The 18,212-nt window shown below is 43.0% G+C and overlaps 1 protein-coding gene across 3 annotated transcripts in view; it reads left to right on the top strand.

The window, feature by feature from the left end:
* Window positions 1-18,212, top strand: part of LOC143987310 (uncharacterized) — a 134,658-nt gene that overhangs the window by 52,670 nt on the left and 63,776 nt on the right. For all 3 annotated transcript variants that reach the window (XM_077485947.1, XM_077485946.1, XM_077485945.1), the window contains exon 11: window positions 14,338-14,559. In XM_077485947.1, coding sequence (XP_077342073.1) covers window positions 14,338-14,559 — 222 coding nt within the window. The remainder of the gene's footprint in view (window positions 1-14,337; window positions 14,560-18,212) is intronic.

Genomic DNA, 18,212 nt, shown 5'->3' with positions numbered 1-18,212 from the left:
CATGCCCAGATCTCCCCTGATTTAAGGCACACTCTCTATGTCTTATATATCTGTTATCAGGACTTCCTACGGCACAACAATGAACTCTGCTAATCACTCAGAGCTCCCTCCTACACACCATGTGACCATGTGACATGACATACAGTCTAAACTTGGCCATTACTGCAGTCTTATCAGCTGAAGCTGATAAGTCTGACAAAGGGAAACATTAGATATCGGCACAAGTAAATACTATGACATAAACAAGTAAGCTATGAACAGGGAAGCAGGGTTGCCATAGAAACATTGGATTGAGAAGGAGGCTTGGTTAACAGTACAAGAAGTGCTCAATGTAAGGGCGGAAATACGCTCCTCTGTGGACTCAGAAAACAATACTTAAGATGGTGCTGCCTAACCCCTGAAAACAAGTTTTTTAAAGTTTCTTTAAACAGTAAGTAATATGCGATTTGGGCTGGATTACAGTGGCTATAGTCTGATAATGACTTATTATAATGGACTAAATGAAGAGAAGCATCAGAGTGGGAGAGTTTACTTCCTCTTTAATAAAAGCTAATCATTCTAACTACCACTGTCAGTGGTAATTGGTTTGCCTAAACCCTCTAGCTGCTACATCAGCAGGGCAGCTTGTTCTGTTGAAAAACAACAGACTTAGTGGCTGGATCACCAGATGAAAATAAAAGACAGAAAGCCTAAAAAAATGAATGTAGCCATCAGTTCAGAATTGGTAAGCTGCAATGTAATAAATGTTATCTTTTGGATCCGATACTGCTTTAAATAAAGTCTAGTAATGCCCATTTATCCTTTGAAGTACAATTATCTGTAAGGACATATATGGAGCTGCGCCAATATAAAACAATTGATTATTAACAGAAAAATAAAAATCGTGAATATAAATCCACAAGTCCACAATGGTTAATCGTCCATTAACAATGGTTAATCATCCATTAACACCTCGGTGACTCCACACAAAGGCAGAAAGTGCCCGACCACCAGAATATGAATCCGCTTACCAGATGGCAAAGCATGAGCAGCATTCGGCTATGACCCATCCACGGCCTTTAGCTTGCACTGAAGACACTTTAAGATATACAGGACTGGACCACCATAACAGGAAAACCCACTCTGATGTTTCATAGGATCATACCGTATGCGGATGGTGTAGCACCAAACTGCAAACAATGACCACATAAGCATCCAGCATGCATTAGTAGAGAACACCACTATGTCCATGGGTTGCCCAAAAATGCCTTAATACCATTTCTAATGGTATTAAGTCATTTTTGGGCAACTCATGGACATAGTGGTCCATTTACCATTGTTAATGGATGATTAACCATTGTGGACTTATTTATATTCACTTTTTTTTTTTCCTGTTAATAATCAATTGTTGTATATTGGCGCAGCTCCATACATGTCCTTTCTGTTATTGTGTGTGTATCCCACATTTGAGCTGCAGCCTATAGATTAATTTTCATCTGTTTATTTATTTGATTAATTAATTTGTTTTTTTAGGTCTAGCGCAGTTTTCTTTTTTTCTACAATTATCTGTAAGGCAGAACAAAGCAGGTGACATTTTTCTTCATTAGGCTGGCCATATCTGGATTGAAATTCAGCCAGTTCAGCATGGACTGACTGAATTTGGATCCATGTGTGGGCATTGTGGTTGAACAGAAGTCAATCTACCAATCGACTTCTGTTCAACCGCCCTGTTGGAAAATTTACACTCAATCAGCGATGCAGGCTATGGCCTGCAGCACTGCACTATGTATTCTGAAGGTGGGGAGGTCTCCCCCAATGTCAGGATACAAGGACACGGTGGAGAGGATTGCCCCATCCACATCATTCGGGTAATTTCAACCGGTTGGTTAAGCAAAAAAAAAATCGACACATCTATGGGCAGCCTTAGCCACTTGCATTTTTTATTTCTGGCAATGAACTTTTCAATTTACTGTACACATTTATTTCTCCTCATATCAGAGCAGTTTTCTTGGCTACGTCAAAAGGTGACACTTTCTCTGACCTTCTATTCATCTTGAAATTGTTATGCTTGTATATTAAATAAAATATTATAGCTATGCAGCATAAAGGATTTCAAAGTCAAAGCACATAAGTAATCCAGAAGATCAACATCAAACATTCTTAATTGCTGCTCTGTGTAAGAAAATGTAATCCAGACGTGGAGACCTCTCTGCTGTGCTCCCTGATTAAAGAGCTTTTGAAATAACAGATAGACTGCTTAGATCTCCCTTGAGATAAGGTTTCCAGTGTAAATCACAAAGGCATAGCCACTTGTCAGTTACATAAAATAACAGGATGCGGTCAGGTACTGGGATGGATCAACTTTCCGTAAGCTCCACACTTTCTATGTAGTACAGAAGAAAAACCAGCCTTTATCTGCAGAAGCCTGGCAATGTTTTGTCCCAGAAATTCATACAATGTTGATATCATTTTCACAAGTGTCTGGTTGCAAATAAGCTCTTTCGTTTTGCTATTCTTTTCAGGAAGAAACATCAGGTAGATGATGAATCTTGTGAGTCAATGACATGTAAGCCAAGGGCTTATGTTAAAAATGTTCTGTACATAGGGCAATGTCTAAGTCAATATTGCATGACATACAGAGGGTGCAACTGGTTGTGGTCCCATGGCCCAGTGTTTTTGCCACCCCTGGACACCCCAGAAGATGACTTTTTTATCATCCCTCTTCTATATGCCAAAATACTTTTTTTTAAGTATTAATCATCAAGGCAATATAACCTGACAGCTTATGGTTTTGGAGGCTAAAAAGAACCACTGAACCAGTGTGAAGCACAGTGGAGTCCACCTTACCATAACCTGTTGGGTTATGCTTTCTTGTTGGTCCCCAAGCACAGTATAGAATTGCTTCCATGTTCTTCACTTGACAATGGACAACCGGCCTGAAACAGCTGTATGTAGTTTGTAATAAACGACTTTGATAATATTAGGCTGTATCTGTGCTATAGACCAGGGATTTCCAAACTACGGCCCTCCCGCTGTTGCGGAACTACATGTCCCATGAGGCATTGTAAAACTCTGACATTCAAATTGGAAGTCGAATTGTAGTTCCTGAACAACTAGAGGACCATTGTTTTGAGACCCCTGCTATAGACCAACAGTTTTACATGTACAGTTGTTCCAGAAGATGGTTTGCATGGCTCTTAATCTTAATCCCTCTCTTTTTAGAATATCTAATGAAGAAAAAATGTGAATACCTTCTGTTCTAAGAAAGTTGTAGCGATTCTAAAGCTAGAATACTCTCCTACCCCCCCCCCTCTTTTTAGTTGCCTGCACCCTCATTCGATCCAGCGCTGTATTCTCCTGCCGCTCTTCTCATCCCTCACTTCCTAGTCTCACTGGTTTTGTTAAGGTAGCACGAACCATTGGCTTCCGCTGCTGTCAATCAAAGCAAGTGGTGAGGAAGCAGCGTGTGGGGCTGAGCCCTACTGTCTGTGTCAATAGATGAAGCCAGTGAGGCTTGTGACCGAGCCGGCAACAGTGTCCCCATAGAAAGCACTTGCCAGAGGGGAGAAGCTAGGAGTGCCAGCAGGGGGACTCAGGAAGAGGAAGCTTGGGGCTGCTCTGTGCAATTCATTTGCACAGAGCATCAGCAGGGGGACCCGAGAAGAGCAGGTTCATTGCACAATAAAGGCAAGTATAAACCTGTTGAACGAGATCTGATTCTCCTCCTAGCCTCTGCCCCTTATCATTCTCTTAGCAGGGCCTGGCATCCAGTGGGAGTCAGCAAAGAACTAGATGAGGTGGGGGCAGGGTGGGAAGGTGGGTTGGGTGGGATTGCCAAAGTTTACTTTCTAATAACAAGCTGGTGGTTGCTTGCTCGGACCACCTAGCAAGCAATCACCAGCTTGTTAATAGGAAAAGTTAACTTTGGCAGCTGTTGCTCCCTTGTCCAGTGCTGTGCTCCGCAGTAAGTCTCTCTGCATCCTAAATCAGTGAAAGTGTCATTCATTGGTTTAAATTTTTTAATATTATATTTAATATAGCATTAAAATATTTACTTAACCACTAGCCGACCAATGCACAATGATATATGTCGGCACAATGGCATGGCTGGGCAAATGGGCGTACAGGTATGTCCCCTTTAAATCACGGTATTGTGGGCACGCATGCACGCTGCGTGCTCCGTGACCGTGCCCGCAGGCTCCATGTCCGCCTGGGGACCACGATCGTGTCATGGAGCTGAAGAACGGGGAGTTGCCTTTGTAAACAAGGCATTTTCCCGTTCTGCCTTTTTATAGCACCAATCGCTATATAAATGACAATGGTCCCAAAATGGTGTCAAAAGTGTCCGATGTGTACTATACTGATAAAAAATAATAATAATAATAAAATTGCCATAAATCTACCCCCTATTTTTTGTCGACGCTATAACTTTTTCGCAGACATTTTTTTTATATATATTTTGGGAATATTTATTAAAGCAAAAAGTAACAAATATTTCTTTTTTTTCAAAGTTTCGTTCTTTTTTTGTTTATAGCGCAAAAAATAAAAACCACAGAGGTGATCAAATACCACCAAAAAAAGAGCTATTTGTGGGGTAAAGAGGACGTCAATTTTGTTTGAGTGCAATGTTGCACGACCGAGCAATTGTCAGTTAAAGCAACGCAGTGCCGTATCGCAAAAAGTGCTCTGGTCAGGAAGGGGGTAAATCCTTCCGGGGCTGAAGTCATTAACAAGGCAGTAATGATATGTACAGTGCCTATCATAGCCAATAATATTTTATCCTCATTTTATTTATCACAGTCAGATCAATTAAATATGCTTTATGTTAATATTGTTAAAGTTTAACAGTGTGATTTCATTAAAAAATTTACAAGGGCATGTTTAAGGGCAGAGTTAAGGGCAGGGCAGAGTTAAGGGCAGGGCAGAGTTAAGGGCAGGGCAGGGTGGGGCAACTGGTGGTGAGTAACTCTTAAGGCCTGGCTAGCAGCTCAGGACATTAAATTTTCAGCCCTGTTCTAGACATAACATAACAATTGCTTAACCACTTGAGATCCGCGCTATAGTAAAAAGACGTGTATAGCGCGGATCTCAATTTTCGGGACTACGTCTATTGACATCGTCCCCTTTAAGAGTTCCCCGCGCGCTCCCGGGAGCGCGCATCGGGGAAAATCTGTGTTGGCCGTGTCCGCTGGACACAGCCAATCACAGATCGCTGTAAACGGCCAATCACAGCGGCCGTTTACAGCGCGATCGCCTCCTCCAATGGGTGATGATCTCAAATGTAAACAAATGAGATCATCACCCATTGCCGAACGTGTCTCCTCACACAGCGATAGCGTGTGAGGAGACCGAATGTGTTTGTGAGTGTAAAAGTGTCAGTAAACGGATAAAAACCCCACCTGTGCCCAGATCTACCCTGCCAGTGCCCTGCCAGTGCCCAGATCTACCCTGCCAGTGCCCTGCCAGTGCCCAGATCTACCCTGCCAGTGCCCACCTGTGCCCACCTGTGCCCACCTGTGCCCACCTGTGCACCGCCTGTGCCCACCTGTGCCCACCTGTGCACCGCCAGTGCTCCATCTGTGCACCGCCAGTGCCCGCCAGTGCCCGCCAGTGCCAGCCAGTGCCAGCCAGTGCCAATCGGTGCCCATCTGTACCAATCGGTGCCCATCTGTGCCTCAGCAGTGCCCATCTGTGCCGCCTAAGCAGTGCCCATCTGTGCCGCCTCAGCAGTGCCCATCTGTGCCGCCTAAGCAGTGCCCATCTGTGCCGCCTAAGCAGTGCCCATCTGTGCCCATCTGCTGCCTTATCAGTGCACATCCGTGCAATAAATCAGTGCACATCTGTGCCGACCTATCAGTGCCCATCTGCCGACTCAGCAGTGCCCATCTGTGCCGACTCAGCAGTGCCCATCTCTGCCGCCTCAGCAGTGCCCATCTGCCGCCTCAGCAGTGCCCATCTGCCGCCTCAGCAGTGCCCATCTGCCACCTCAGCAGTGCACATCCGTGCAATAAATCAGTGCACATCCGTGCAATAAATCAGTGCACATCTGTGCCGACCCATCAGTGCCCATCTGCCGCCTCAGCAGTGCCCATCTGTGCCGCCTCAGCAGTGCCCATCTGTGCCGCCTCAGCAGTGCCCATCTGCCGCCTCAGCAGTGCCCATCTGCCGCCTCATCAGTGCACATCCGTGCAACAAATCTGCACATCTGTGCAATAAATCAGTGCACATCTGTGCCGACCCATCAGTGTCCATTTGTGCCACCTCAAAAGCGCCCATCTGTGCCACCTCAAAAATGCCCATCTGTGCCACCTCATCAGTGCCCATCAGTGCTACAATGGCTAAACGCGTCTTTTCCGCTGAGGAGGCGTACCAAATTATTTCCGCGGCCGACGAGAGCAACGGGGAGCTCTCCTCTTCCGATTCCTTTTCGGATTCGGATTCTGAAGCCGACGTAACTTATGAGCCAGTCCTCAGCAGTGAAACACTGACTGATGAATCCGAGGAGGAAGATATCCGGCCCATCAAGCGAAGGCGTTCTAGTGAGGCAGTGCCGTCCACCAGCACCGCAGTGCCGTCCACCAGCACCGCAATGCCGTCCACCAGCACCGCAGTGCCCCAGCAAGAAAGGCCAAGTACCAGTGGGGTGTCATCTCAGCCCCAAAGGGTTAGGAGCCATGCTGGCCTTCCCTATGCCCTTCAGAACCCCTTGTGGCTTCCTCCTAATTCAGGAGAGGCCAATGTTCCCCCTTTCACCGCCCAGCCAGGAGTCCAGGTGGACACGGAGAATTTTAGCCCCATCGATTTTTTTAATTTAATTTTTACGGAGGACATGTTGGCGTCAATTGTGGCCCAGTGCAACCTGTATGCACAACAATGTATTTTTCAAAATCCGACCTCCTATTATGCCCGTCCCTACGAATGGAGAGACCTAACGGTGGAGGAGTTCAAGCTTTTTTTAGGCCTCACATTTAATATGGGACTCAACAAAAAAAACCAATTACGTACCTACTGGTCAACCCACCCCCTCCACCACTCACCGCTCTTCTCCGCGGTAATGCCCAGAAGCAGGTATCAGATGATCCTGAGGTTCTTACATTTCAGTGACAATTCCCAATGCCTTCCACGAAATGATCCAAATTTTGACCGCCTTTACAAAATTCGACCAATACTAAATAATTTTTCTGAAATATTCCCCAAATTGTTTACCCCGGACCAACACATATGTGTGGATGAGTCCCTTATTAAATTTAGTGGCAGGCTTAGGATGAAGCAATTTATGCCCAGCAAAAGGGCCCGCTATGGGGTGAAGGTCTACAAATTATGTGACCGAGCCACAGGGTACACATATTCCTTCAAGGTGTACGAAGGGAAGGACACCCAGCTACAGCCCCCTAATTGTCCGGATTATTTGGGATCCAGCGGAAAAATTGTTTGGGACCTCATATACCCCCTACTGGATAAAGGCTACCACCTCTATGTAGACAACTTCTACACATCTCTGCCCCTGTTCCACAACCTTCACCGGAAGAAGACGCCAGCATGTGGCACTGTAAAAAAGAACCGGAAGGGCTTTCCTCAAAGTCTGGTGAACAAGAAGCTGCGGAAAGGAGAAACCGCAAGTCTAAGAAACAAGGAGGTTCTGGCAGTGAAGTGGAGGGACAGAAGAGATGTGTACATGTTATCTTCTATCCACAACGATACCTTCGTAGAAATCCCCAGAAGGAATGGCCCCGTAAAGAAACCCAAATGTATTTCAGAGTATAATTTGTTCATGGGAGGAGTCGACTTCAACGACCAAATGATGGAACCATATCTGGTCTCAAGACGGACATATCATTGGTACAAAAAAGTAGTAATTTATTTTTTTCAATTGGCCATTTACAATTCATATGTAATTTACAGCAACGCCACCCAAAACCCCAAACGTTTCTTTGGCTACCAGGAGGACGTTTTCACAGCCCTTATTTTCCCAAACGGCCCACCAGAAAATATCCGATCAGACGTTGTAAGTCGACTCTCCGAGCGCCACTTTCCGGATAAAATTCCCCCCACACCAGCAGGCAAAAGACGCCAAAAAAGATGTAAGGTGTGTACCAAAGCAGGAGTCAGAAAAGACACATCTTATTATTGTGCACAATGTCCTTCCCAACCAGGCCTCTGTATAGGCGACTGTTTTCGGCGTTACCATACTTCAATAAATTTTTTGTGAAGTATGGTAAACATAATCCTCAGTTCCTGCCTTCATACACCTTCACACCCCTTATGCCACTGCCTGCTCTGTAACGGACCCTGGCTTGTTATTTGACCACTCTTATGCCTGCCGATTCTGTACATACCGCTGCCTGATCTGGAACTGACCCTGGACTGTTATTCGACCACGCTTCTGCCTAACGATTCTGTACATACCTCTGCCTCATCTGGAACTGACCCTGGACTGTTATTCGACCATGCTTCTGTCTAACGATTCTGTATATATCTCTGCCTGATCTGGAACTGACCTTGGACTGTTTGACCACGATATTTGCCTGCCTCTTGGACTGATCTTGTATTCTGCAACTGGACTAGTGGGATTCAACACGGGGTCTCACATATGTGAGGGGCTCCAGTATAGTTTTTCTGGAAGAAGAAAACAATTTTCTTTGTTTTCTTATTCCTAGATTAGGGTCTGGAGACTCTGAGGCTTCAAAGAGATTTGGGAGGGAGAAGCATCTACCCCTATCCCCATTCTGTCCTGAACGAGGCTCTACTTTTGTCTGCTGCCTGTAGGACTTACTGCCATCATGCCGCACTGACCACACCACAAGGACCTGCCTACTACCAGGACCAATATTTTTGGCACTGCTGACATCTCTGCACTAACCCTGGACTGTAATATGGACAGTATCCCTGCCTGCAAAACTGTGTTCGCTGTTGCTGACCAAGTCCCTGCCTGCTGCCTGGACCAGTGATATCCTCCTGTGGACAACTGCGCTTCTAAAACCACAGGTAATCTTTTCTTTACCCTTTGCTCAGCATAATGTATTTGGGGGTGTAATTCTTGGTATGTGCAGGCTATGTGTCCCTGGAACGCCGACGGTGTTTCTTGCATGTTGCGCCTCTGTATTTGGTCAGGCTGTGTAAAAGTCTCACACATGTGGTATCGTTATACTCAGGAGGAGTAGTAGAACGTATTTTGGGGTGTTATTTTTGCTATGTAAATGCTATGCGTTGGAAATATCTTATAAACGGACAACTTTGTGTAAAAAAAAATGCGTTTTCATTTTTTTCCACATTTTCCGAAAACTTCTGGAAAAAAATGAACCATTGAAAAGACTCATTATGCCTCATAGATTATACGTTGGGGTGTTAGCTTTCCAAAATGGGGTCATTTTCTGGACGTTTCCATTGCCCTGGTGTTCCAGGGCCTTCAAAACTGTAATAGGTGGTTGAGAAATGAAATGTGTAATTTATGCTCCTAGAATGCCTGAAGGTGCTACTTCAAAATTAGGCCTCTGTATGTGGTCAGGCTGTGTAAAAGTCTCACACATTTGGTATCGTTATACTCAGGAGGAGTAGTAGAACGTATTTTGGGGTGTTATTTTTGCTATGTAAATGCTATGCGTTGGAAATATCTTATAAACGGACAACTTTGTGTAAAAAAAAATGCGTTTTCATTTTTTTCCACATTTTCCGAAAACTTCTGGAAAAAAATGAACCATTGAAAAGACTCATTATGCCTCATAGATTATACGTTGGGGTGTTAGCTTTCCAAAATGGGGTAATTTTCTGGACGTTTCCATTGCCCTGGTGTTCCAGGGCCTTCAAAACTGTAATAGGTGATTGAGAAATGAAATGTGTAATTTATGCTCTTAGAATGCCTGAAGGTGCTACTTCAAAATTAGGCCTCTGTATGTGGTCAGGCTGTGTAAAAGTCTCACACATGTGGTATCGTTATACTCAGGAGGAGTAGTAGAACGTATTTTGGGGTGTTATTTTTGCTATGTAAATGCTATGCGTTGGAAATATCTTATAAACGGACAACTTTGTGTAAAAAAAAATGCGTTTTCATTTTTTTCCACATTTTCCGAAAACTTCTGGAAAAAAATGAACCATTGAAAAGACTCATTATGCCTCATAGATTATACGTTGGGGTGTTAGCTTTCCAAAATGGGGTCATTTTCTGGACGTTTCCATTGCCCTGGTGTTCCAGGGCCTTCAAAACTGTAATAGGTGATTGAGAAATGAAATGTGTAATTTATGCTCTTAGAATGCCTGAAGGTGCTACTTCAAAATTAGGCCTCTGTATGTGGTCAGGCTGTGTAAAAGTCTCACACATTTGGTATCGTTATACTCAGGAGGAGTAGTAGAACGTATTTTGGGGTGTTATTTTTGCTATGTAAATGCTATGCGTTGGAAATATCTTATAAACGGACAACTTTGTGTAAAAAAAAATGCGTTTTCATTTTTTTCCACATTTTCCGAAAACTTCTGGAAAAAAATGAACCATTGAAAAGACTCATTATGCCTCATAGATTATACGTTGGGGTGTTAGCTTTCCAAAATGGGGTCATTTTCTGGACGTTTCCATTGCCCTGGTGTTCCAGGGCCTTCAAAACTGTAATAGGTGATTGAGAAATGAAATGTGTAATTTATGCTCTTAGAATGCCTGAAGGTGCTACTTCAAAATTAGGCCTCTGTATGTGGTCAGGCTGTGTAAAAGTCTCACACATTTGGTATCGTTATACTCAGGAGGAGTAGTAGAACGTATTTTGGGGTGTTATTTTTGCTATGTAAATGCTATGCGTTGGAAATATCTTATAAACGGACAACTTTGTGTAAAAAAAAATGCGTTTTCATTTTTTTCCACATTTTCCGAAAACTTCTGGAAAAAAATGAACCATTGAAAAGACTCATTATGCCTCATAGATTATACGTTGGGGTGTTAGCTTTCCAAAATGGGGTCATTTTCTGGACGTTTCCATTGCCCTGGTGTTCCAGGGCCTTCAAAACTGTAATAGGTGGTTGAGAAATGAAATGTGTAATTTATGCTCCTAGAATGCCTGAAGGTGCTACTTCAAAATTAGGCCTCTGTATGTGGTCAGGCTGTGTAAAAGTCTCACACATGTGATATCGTTATACTCAGGAGGAGTAGAAGAATGTATTTTGGGGTGTTATTTGTGGTATGCACATTCCGTGTGGGAGAAATATTACAATGAAAATTTTGTGAAAAAAAAAAAAAAAACGTAATTTTGCAAAGAATTATGGGAAAAAATGACAACTTAAAATAACTAACCATGCCTCTTACTAAATACATTGGAATGTCTACTTTCCAAAAAGGGGTCATTTGGGGGGCATTTGTACTTTCCTGGCTTGTTAGGGTCTCAAGAATGGAGATAGGCCTTAGTACATCAGATGTGATCTTTTTTTGCAAATCTTTATGATTTGCACCATAGCTTGTAGACTCTATAAATTTCACACAGATCATATAATATGCAAAAATTTGGGTTATTTTTACCAAAGATGTGTAGTAGTATAAATTGTGGCCAAAATTTATGAAGAAAAATTGCTAATTTGCTAAATTTTGTCACAGAAACGAAGAAAAATTCATTTTTTTTCAAAATTTTCGGTCTTTTTTCATTTATAGCGCAGAAAATAAAAAACCGAGAGGTGATCAAATACCACCAAAAGAAAGCTCTATTGGTATGAAGAAAAGGACAAAAAAATCATTTGGTTACAGTGTTGCATGACTGAGTAATTGTCATTCAAAATGTGAGAGCACTGAAAGCTGAAAATTGGTCTGGGACTGAGGGGGGTTTAAGTGCCCAGTAAGCAAGTGGTTAATGTAATTGTTTTTATGTCTAAAGGAGCCCCCAACTCTACCTGGCCTACTGTTGTCACAGGGCAGGGCACCCATCAGGCTTAAAAAATAATCTTTCCCCAGCAGTATTACATACCTCCCAACTTTTGAGATGGGTAACGAGGGACATCTATTAGCAAAAGGATGTAGGCATAGGACACACACCCTGCCACGCCCCCCTTTAAAGAAGATTTATACCAAAAAAAAAAATGATTAGTTAAACCCACAAGTGATTTTTTATTTTTTTTTACCACTACTATTCCTTTATATTGGCTTTTGAAATTTACAAATGCAACAATTTAGAAATTGGATGAAAGGTTTAGTACTGGAAAAACTTTTTGAAAGATAAAAAGTGCATTTTAGATACAACTATATAGATCAGACCAAAATGAGAGACAAATGAGGAGGAAAGAGGGATGGAGGGGGTGTTCAAAATCAGGGACAGTCCCTCAAAATCAGGGACAGTTGGGAGCTATGTAATATTATAAAAGTTGTTACTTTCTACCAATGCCAGTCATCAATGTCCTTCTCTGTTCACATAAAGATAAAGGTTCTGCTCTTTATGGAGATGCTGATTCTTGTGCCTGAATTTGATGGGATCGTACAGCCATGTCTGAATGCCTTTATAAGGATGGCTTTAGTCTAGGGATGCATCATTTCATTATAATACTCTGCCAACTCTTTTGAGATCATTTTTGTGTTACCCTACTAATATAAAATAAAAAGGAAGTAGAATGTTAATGTCGTGTACTATAATAAATACTGTAAAAAAGAGGAAAAGTGTAAAGTGGGCGTTAAACGGTCAACTCCAGACATATGTTATACAACCCAGATATGTATATAAAAATTAGAAATGTTATTATAAACCATAACAGGTGTACAAAAGAAAATGTATATCATACATATACATAAAAAGGGGAGCGCTAAGCCCCAAAAATACAAGACAGTGATACACATACAGTATTTATTGCATAAGAGCAAATGATGGCCAATGTGTTTTGCAGCTTCATCAAGGCTTGGTTACTGTATAGTTTAGTCAACATCTTAAACAAAAAATACACAAAATATACAATGTACATATACATTACAATCCAGGCAAAAAAAAAAGGGAAAAGGGGTGAAGAGGGAGAACAGGGGAAGTAAAGATAAAAACAAAACAGCAAAAATATATCTACCTAGTGGCCATCTGAGGTGTCTGAACTAAGAGGAGACCAAAACACACAACACATGCCATGCTCACATTTCATTGACAATACCTCCAGGTAATACGGCTATTGAGGTCATCCCTGAAAGGATAGATTCAGAAAGCTAAAATATAATGACAATACTAATACATATATGTAGATTGCAGGTATCCGGTAGTAGTAAAAAATGCCAAGCTTCACGGACAGTAGTAGTCCGATATTGTGTTGCCAGGAATTGTGGAATATAATGCCACACAATGTTCGAGGATCCAACACCCTCCAAACATAGGTGAATTCTATAACATGAATAGGGCAAACATAAACAAAGGCAAAAAAAGCCAAAAGCTATTGGAAAAACACAGTTAAGCTTCAAAAGGCAGATCTAATCCTATATAACAAAAAAATCTGGCTTACCTGCTGATAACAGAAAAAACAGGTGGTCTATAGGATATGACCTGAGTGACATGCCAACCACATAGGAGCTGTACTCTCCAGCAAGGATTCAGTCAGGCATGTTAAAGGTCTGGGTCTCCCAAGGATCCCGAACCCCAGCATGAAGCCCCAATGAGGACCTCCATCTCTACATAAACAGTACACTGAGGGGAGGATCCACAGGATGCCAGGATGCTGGGCGGGTCCTCTCTCCATAGGACCAATAGTAACACAGGGTAACAAAAAAGGGTGCCAAAAATAAGTAAGGCAGACCTAGCACAAACAGAACAGCCCAGAGCTCCACTGTTTGTGCATAGTGAATCTGCCAACATGCACGCCGATGCCATACCACAAACCGGACGTGATCTTAAACTGGAAGTGACTCAAAACCGGAAGTGGACTCAAACCCGGAAGTGATCTCAAAACTGGAAGTGACCTCAAAATCGGAAGTGGCATTGTGCCACCACACGTGGGTCTAAGGGCTAATATCGTAAACAATGGCAAAAGAAAAAAGGCAGAAAACAACAAAGCAACACAAACAGAGGCACTGCAGCAACAACAAAACTGCAAGGCAAACCAAAATCCCCTGGTAAACCAGAAAGAATGGACTGATGTGTCCAAATGAAAAAATAACCCATGGAGACCTAGTCCTGAGACCTCAAAGGGCAAAATGGGAGGGGGGGGGGTTGCATACAGCATATACAATTGTAAATGTTTTGATGACTAATCACACAGTAAGGTGACCCATATACATAGAGAAGACTGACTCAAGCTTTCCTTATATGAAAACATGCAATCATTCCATGTGATCACTATCATTGACAATTAGAATGTTTTATTTTTGCTTTCTGTTCTTGTCAACCTCTTGTGATATGCAATTGTTAACTTTAGTTGTGTCCATTTTAGAATGAAGACGAGGGAACAGATATGTGCAGTGCTAAAGCCAGAGGAAAAGATGAAGAAATTCAAGCAATTTGCAAGCTACATGGCTTTACTGGAAGGCCAAGCTTAGAGCAGCAGCTGAAGGCTCTAGACATGGAATACCACCAGCTGAAAGAGCAAGGCCAGTCTAGCAAAGCTGACTACATCCAGAACCTCTATGCCTGGAAATCCAAACAGGCAGGCAAGGTGAGATCACATTAGGAGGCTTGAAATTAGTATAAAGAGGTGACCACCCCCCCACTCCAAGATCTAACACTAGACAGACCTTAGAAAAAAAACTTTTAAAAACTCTCAGTCTATTTTGGAACACATTAAAATCTTCCTTAATAGAAAGCATGAATTACACAAATAAAAGCCTACCAAGCCCAGATCAGTTTTTCTACTGAACAAAAATTTAGTTCATTGTGGCTTACATTTGTTTTCTTTGTTTATAGTCCAAATAAAAAAGAGCAGAGTAGGGTTACAATGATACTTATCCATATAAACAGTACAGTGAGTGAGTGTTGTCACCCTAGAAATAAAGGTAAAAAAGGGAAAACGAATGCAATTACCATATCTAGTAGCTGTTAAAGTGATTGTAAAGCTTTTTTTTTTTTTTTTAAATAACAAACATTTCATACTTACCTCCACTGTGCAGTTTGTTTTGCACAGAGTGGCCCCGATCATCCTCTTCTGGGGTCTCTTGGCGGTGCTATCAGCTCCTCCCCGCTTCGTATAACCCCCTGTCAGGAAAGGTTCCCTCCGCTGGTAATATCAATCATTTGGCATGCAGTACTGCGATCCACCAGCAGGTGTCTCCTGCTGGAATTATGCAATCTTTGATCCGCAGTACTGGTGTCCACCAGCGGAGGGATCCTGGCAGTGTGGAGCAGGTATTGCCTTCTGCAGTCAGGCGTCACATGACTGACAGCAGCCATTATAAATACCCGGCAGGTGCACACACACCTCGCCTTGGTATTGTCCTTGAGCCCTGACCTGCAGCCTGTTTGATACCTGATACCTGATACCTGATACCTGATACCTGATACCTGATACCTGATACCTGATACCTGATACCTGATACCTGATACCTGATACCTGATACCTGATACCTGATACCTGATACCTGATACCTGATACCTGATACCTGTCCTGTGTTCCTTATCCCATTTGCTGATCTCCCCGTGTATGACCTTGGCCTGGCTTGTGACTCTGATTCGGGACTGCCCTTGTTTATTTGCTGATCCTCTGTGTATGACCCTGGCCTGCCTATCGTTTACGGTCCTAGCATTTCCCATTTATTGTACTTATCTGTCTGTTGTTGTTTGGGGGTCTTTGTTGGTTGGTTTATTGCACTGTGTGGTTGTATTTATATTATTCACTTTACTTAATAAATCATATTTCACTTATACACGTTTGGGGTTCCTCTGTTGCAGTCCACACAGTTCTGGTCTTATCTGATACGTGACAGAATACCAAGGCCATCCCTGACCAGAAGTGGCTACACAGAGGAACCATCTTGGTTCAGGTTGCTTACTGAAATGAATTTAGAGGTGATTCGTTATTATTATGCTTTGTTGGCGTCTGAGAGTGGTGACTATCTCTGCCAGACACTGAAAGGGTGGACCAGTGTTCAGCTGTTGGAAACCATTCGTTTATCTCACTCCTGAGTTGATCAGGGCTGTATGTTGTTTGGGGATGTTCAGCCGTTAATTCAAATCTGCACAGAGCTGGCCCTGCCCTGCATCCCAGGGGGCCAGGATGATTTTTCTCCCCCTTTCAGTATTAATCAAGTCACATCACTGGTATGGCTTCTGGAAGATGATTCCCCTTACTTTTTTGAGCATTACACAGCCTGTTCCCAACAGATGATAATAGAATGTGTTGATTCCGTACAATCCCTTGTTAGACAGGCAGTATGTAACCCACAGTTTGTACAACCACTACTTTTAGCATGGTCAGGTATTTTACAATCAGCCACAGCCAGCCCACAACAAACCATCTCTGCTACCAAACACCTGCCTGCCCAAGAGTCTCTTCCTCCATCACCTATGGCAACCTCAGTTTCAGCCCAATATACTCTACTCCCCACCAAATATCAATACCCTGTTTCTTCCTGCTGCACATATCCTGCCTTTAATCCAACTGCCTCTTTCCTATGGCCCACTATCCCTCAAGAACTTCCCCCAGCCACTGTTACCTCTTCCCTGCCATATTCCAACCCTTCTCTCCAGTCTGCTTCATCCCCTACCTATAGATCTGCAGCTACCTACAGGCCTTCAGTAGCTAAATCTAAAAAGAGACGGAAGTTCTTTCCTACCCATTTGATCCTGCCAGTAACGCAACCTGCCTCCACATCAACCAACCTGCTCCAGTCTGCCTGCATGCCAGCTGAACCTGATCACCCACCTGATTCTGCCAATCATCTGCCTGCTGTCCAGCCATAGGATGCATTAAGGTGAAAAAGACATGAGGGTTTACAACCCCTTTAAGCTGTAATTAATTGAATTTTTGTTTTAGGGTTTAGATACACTTTAAAGAATAGCAGAAAAGTAGTATATTAAAAACAGTATAGACCTCAAAGCCTAAGTGTAGCCAAAATAAAAAAAATAAAAATCAGCACAAGGGATATAACTTGCAGTCAGAAGGATGTGTCCTTTATGCTGATGCCTCTTTTGTTAGTTGAAATCCTCCTCCATTAATACCACCCCCCCCCCCCCCCCCAACTGTGTGCTGCTGTGGGATGATGTGTTTTTCAGTTCATTTTGTACAACATAGTGTGTTTTCAATGCTTCATACACGAAACTGCCAAAAATGCACTAAAAATGCATGTGCATATTTACATATTTTACATATGTTTTACGTGCGTTTTTAGTGTGTTTCCTTTGAAATCATGCTGCACTGCACCAAAAGAATCACCTGCACCTATTCAAAATATGTGGCATCAATGTGAATGTGCACCATAGAGTCCAGCCCTCAAAATTTCCACTTGATTACTCGCATTTTGCAAGTGGAAAATGATTGCTGGTGAGTGTGGGCTGCCTCGGGGGCGGGGGGGGGGGGGTTGAATTCTCCCAGCGATTGCCCAAGTGAAGAGAGAGGAGAGGAAGAGGATTGACGGCTGGATCATCAGACAGCGGGAAGTGACGCTGTAATTGTCGATCTACAACTAAGGCTATTGCTGAAACGCGTTTGATTTATTGTTTTATTGTCACTCTGATGTACCAATAAACGACACTTCAAGGATTACAGTTTTGCCGGCTCTTCTTACTACTGTAATTGTAATTGCCTCCTGGCCCGTGTACTTTGATAGACAGAACATCGGTCCAATGCTGGGATGTGTGATGTATATCAAAGTACCCAGGCCAGGAGGTGGGGCTGTATGTGACAGCAAGCTCGGGAACACTCTGCAATTCAAATGAAAGCTGTTACAGCGACGTTCCCCACTCTGAAGATCTGGCCGGCAATCCTCTTCCTCTCCTCTCTCTTCCCCTGCACAGGTGAGGCTGCATTGTTGGGCACAGAAGAGGCTGCATTGTTGGGCACAGGTGAGGCTGCACTGATGGTCACTGCTAAATTTGTTAATATTTATTTTTGTAACTTAATTCTGCATAAAACATGTAAGTGTAATTTCATGAGATCATTTATGAGGGCGTGTTTAGGGGGGGCAGGGCAGGGTAGGGTTTGGGTGGAGCAACAGGTGGCAAGTAACCCTTAAGGCCTAGTACTAGCTCAGGACTTGAAATTTTGAGGCCTGCCATAGAGAATGATGTACTGTAATTTCAGTGCAGCATGACGGTAAATGCAGGAGAAAACACACGAGCGTGAGACAGGGCTAAGCTGTGACCACAGGCTCTCAC

The sequence above is a fragment of the Lithobates pipiens genome, unplaced genomic scaffold, assembly GCF_037356315.1.
Source record: "Lithobates pipiens isolate NorthernLeopardFrog02 unplaced genomic scaffold, aLitPip1_a1.2 Scaffold_18, whole genome shotgun sequence".
NCBI classification, from domain to species: Eukaryota; Metazoa; Chordata; class Amphibia; order Anura; family Ranidae; genus Lithobates; species Lithobates pipiens.
The sequence above is the reverse complement of the archived record's forward strand: the minus strand, read 5'-3'. Positions and strand labels throughout refer to the sequence as shown.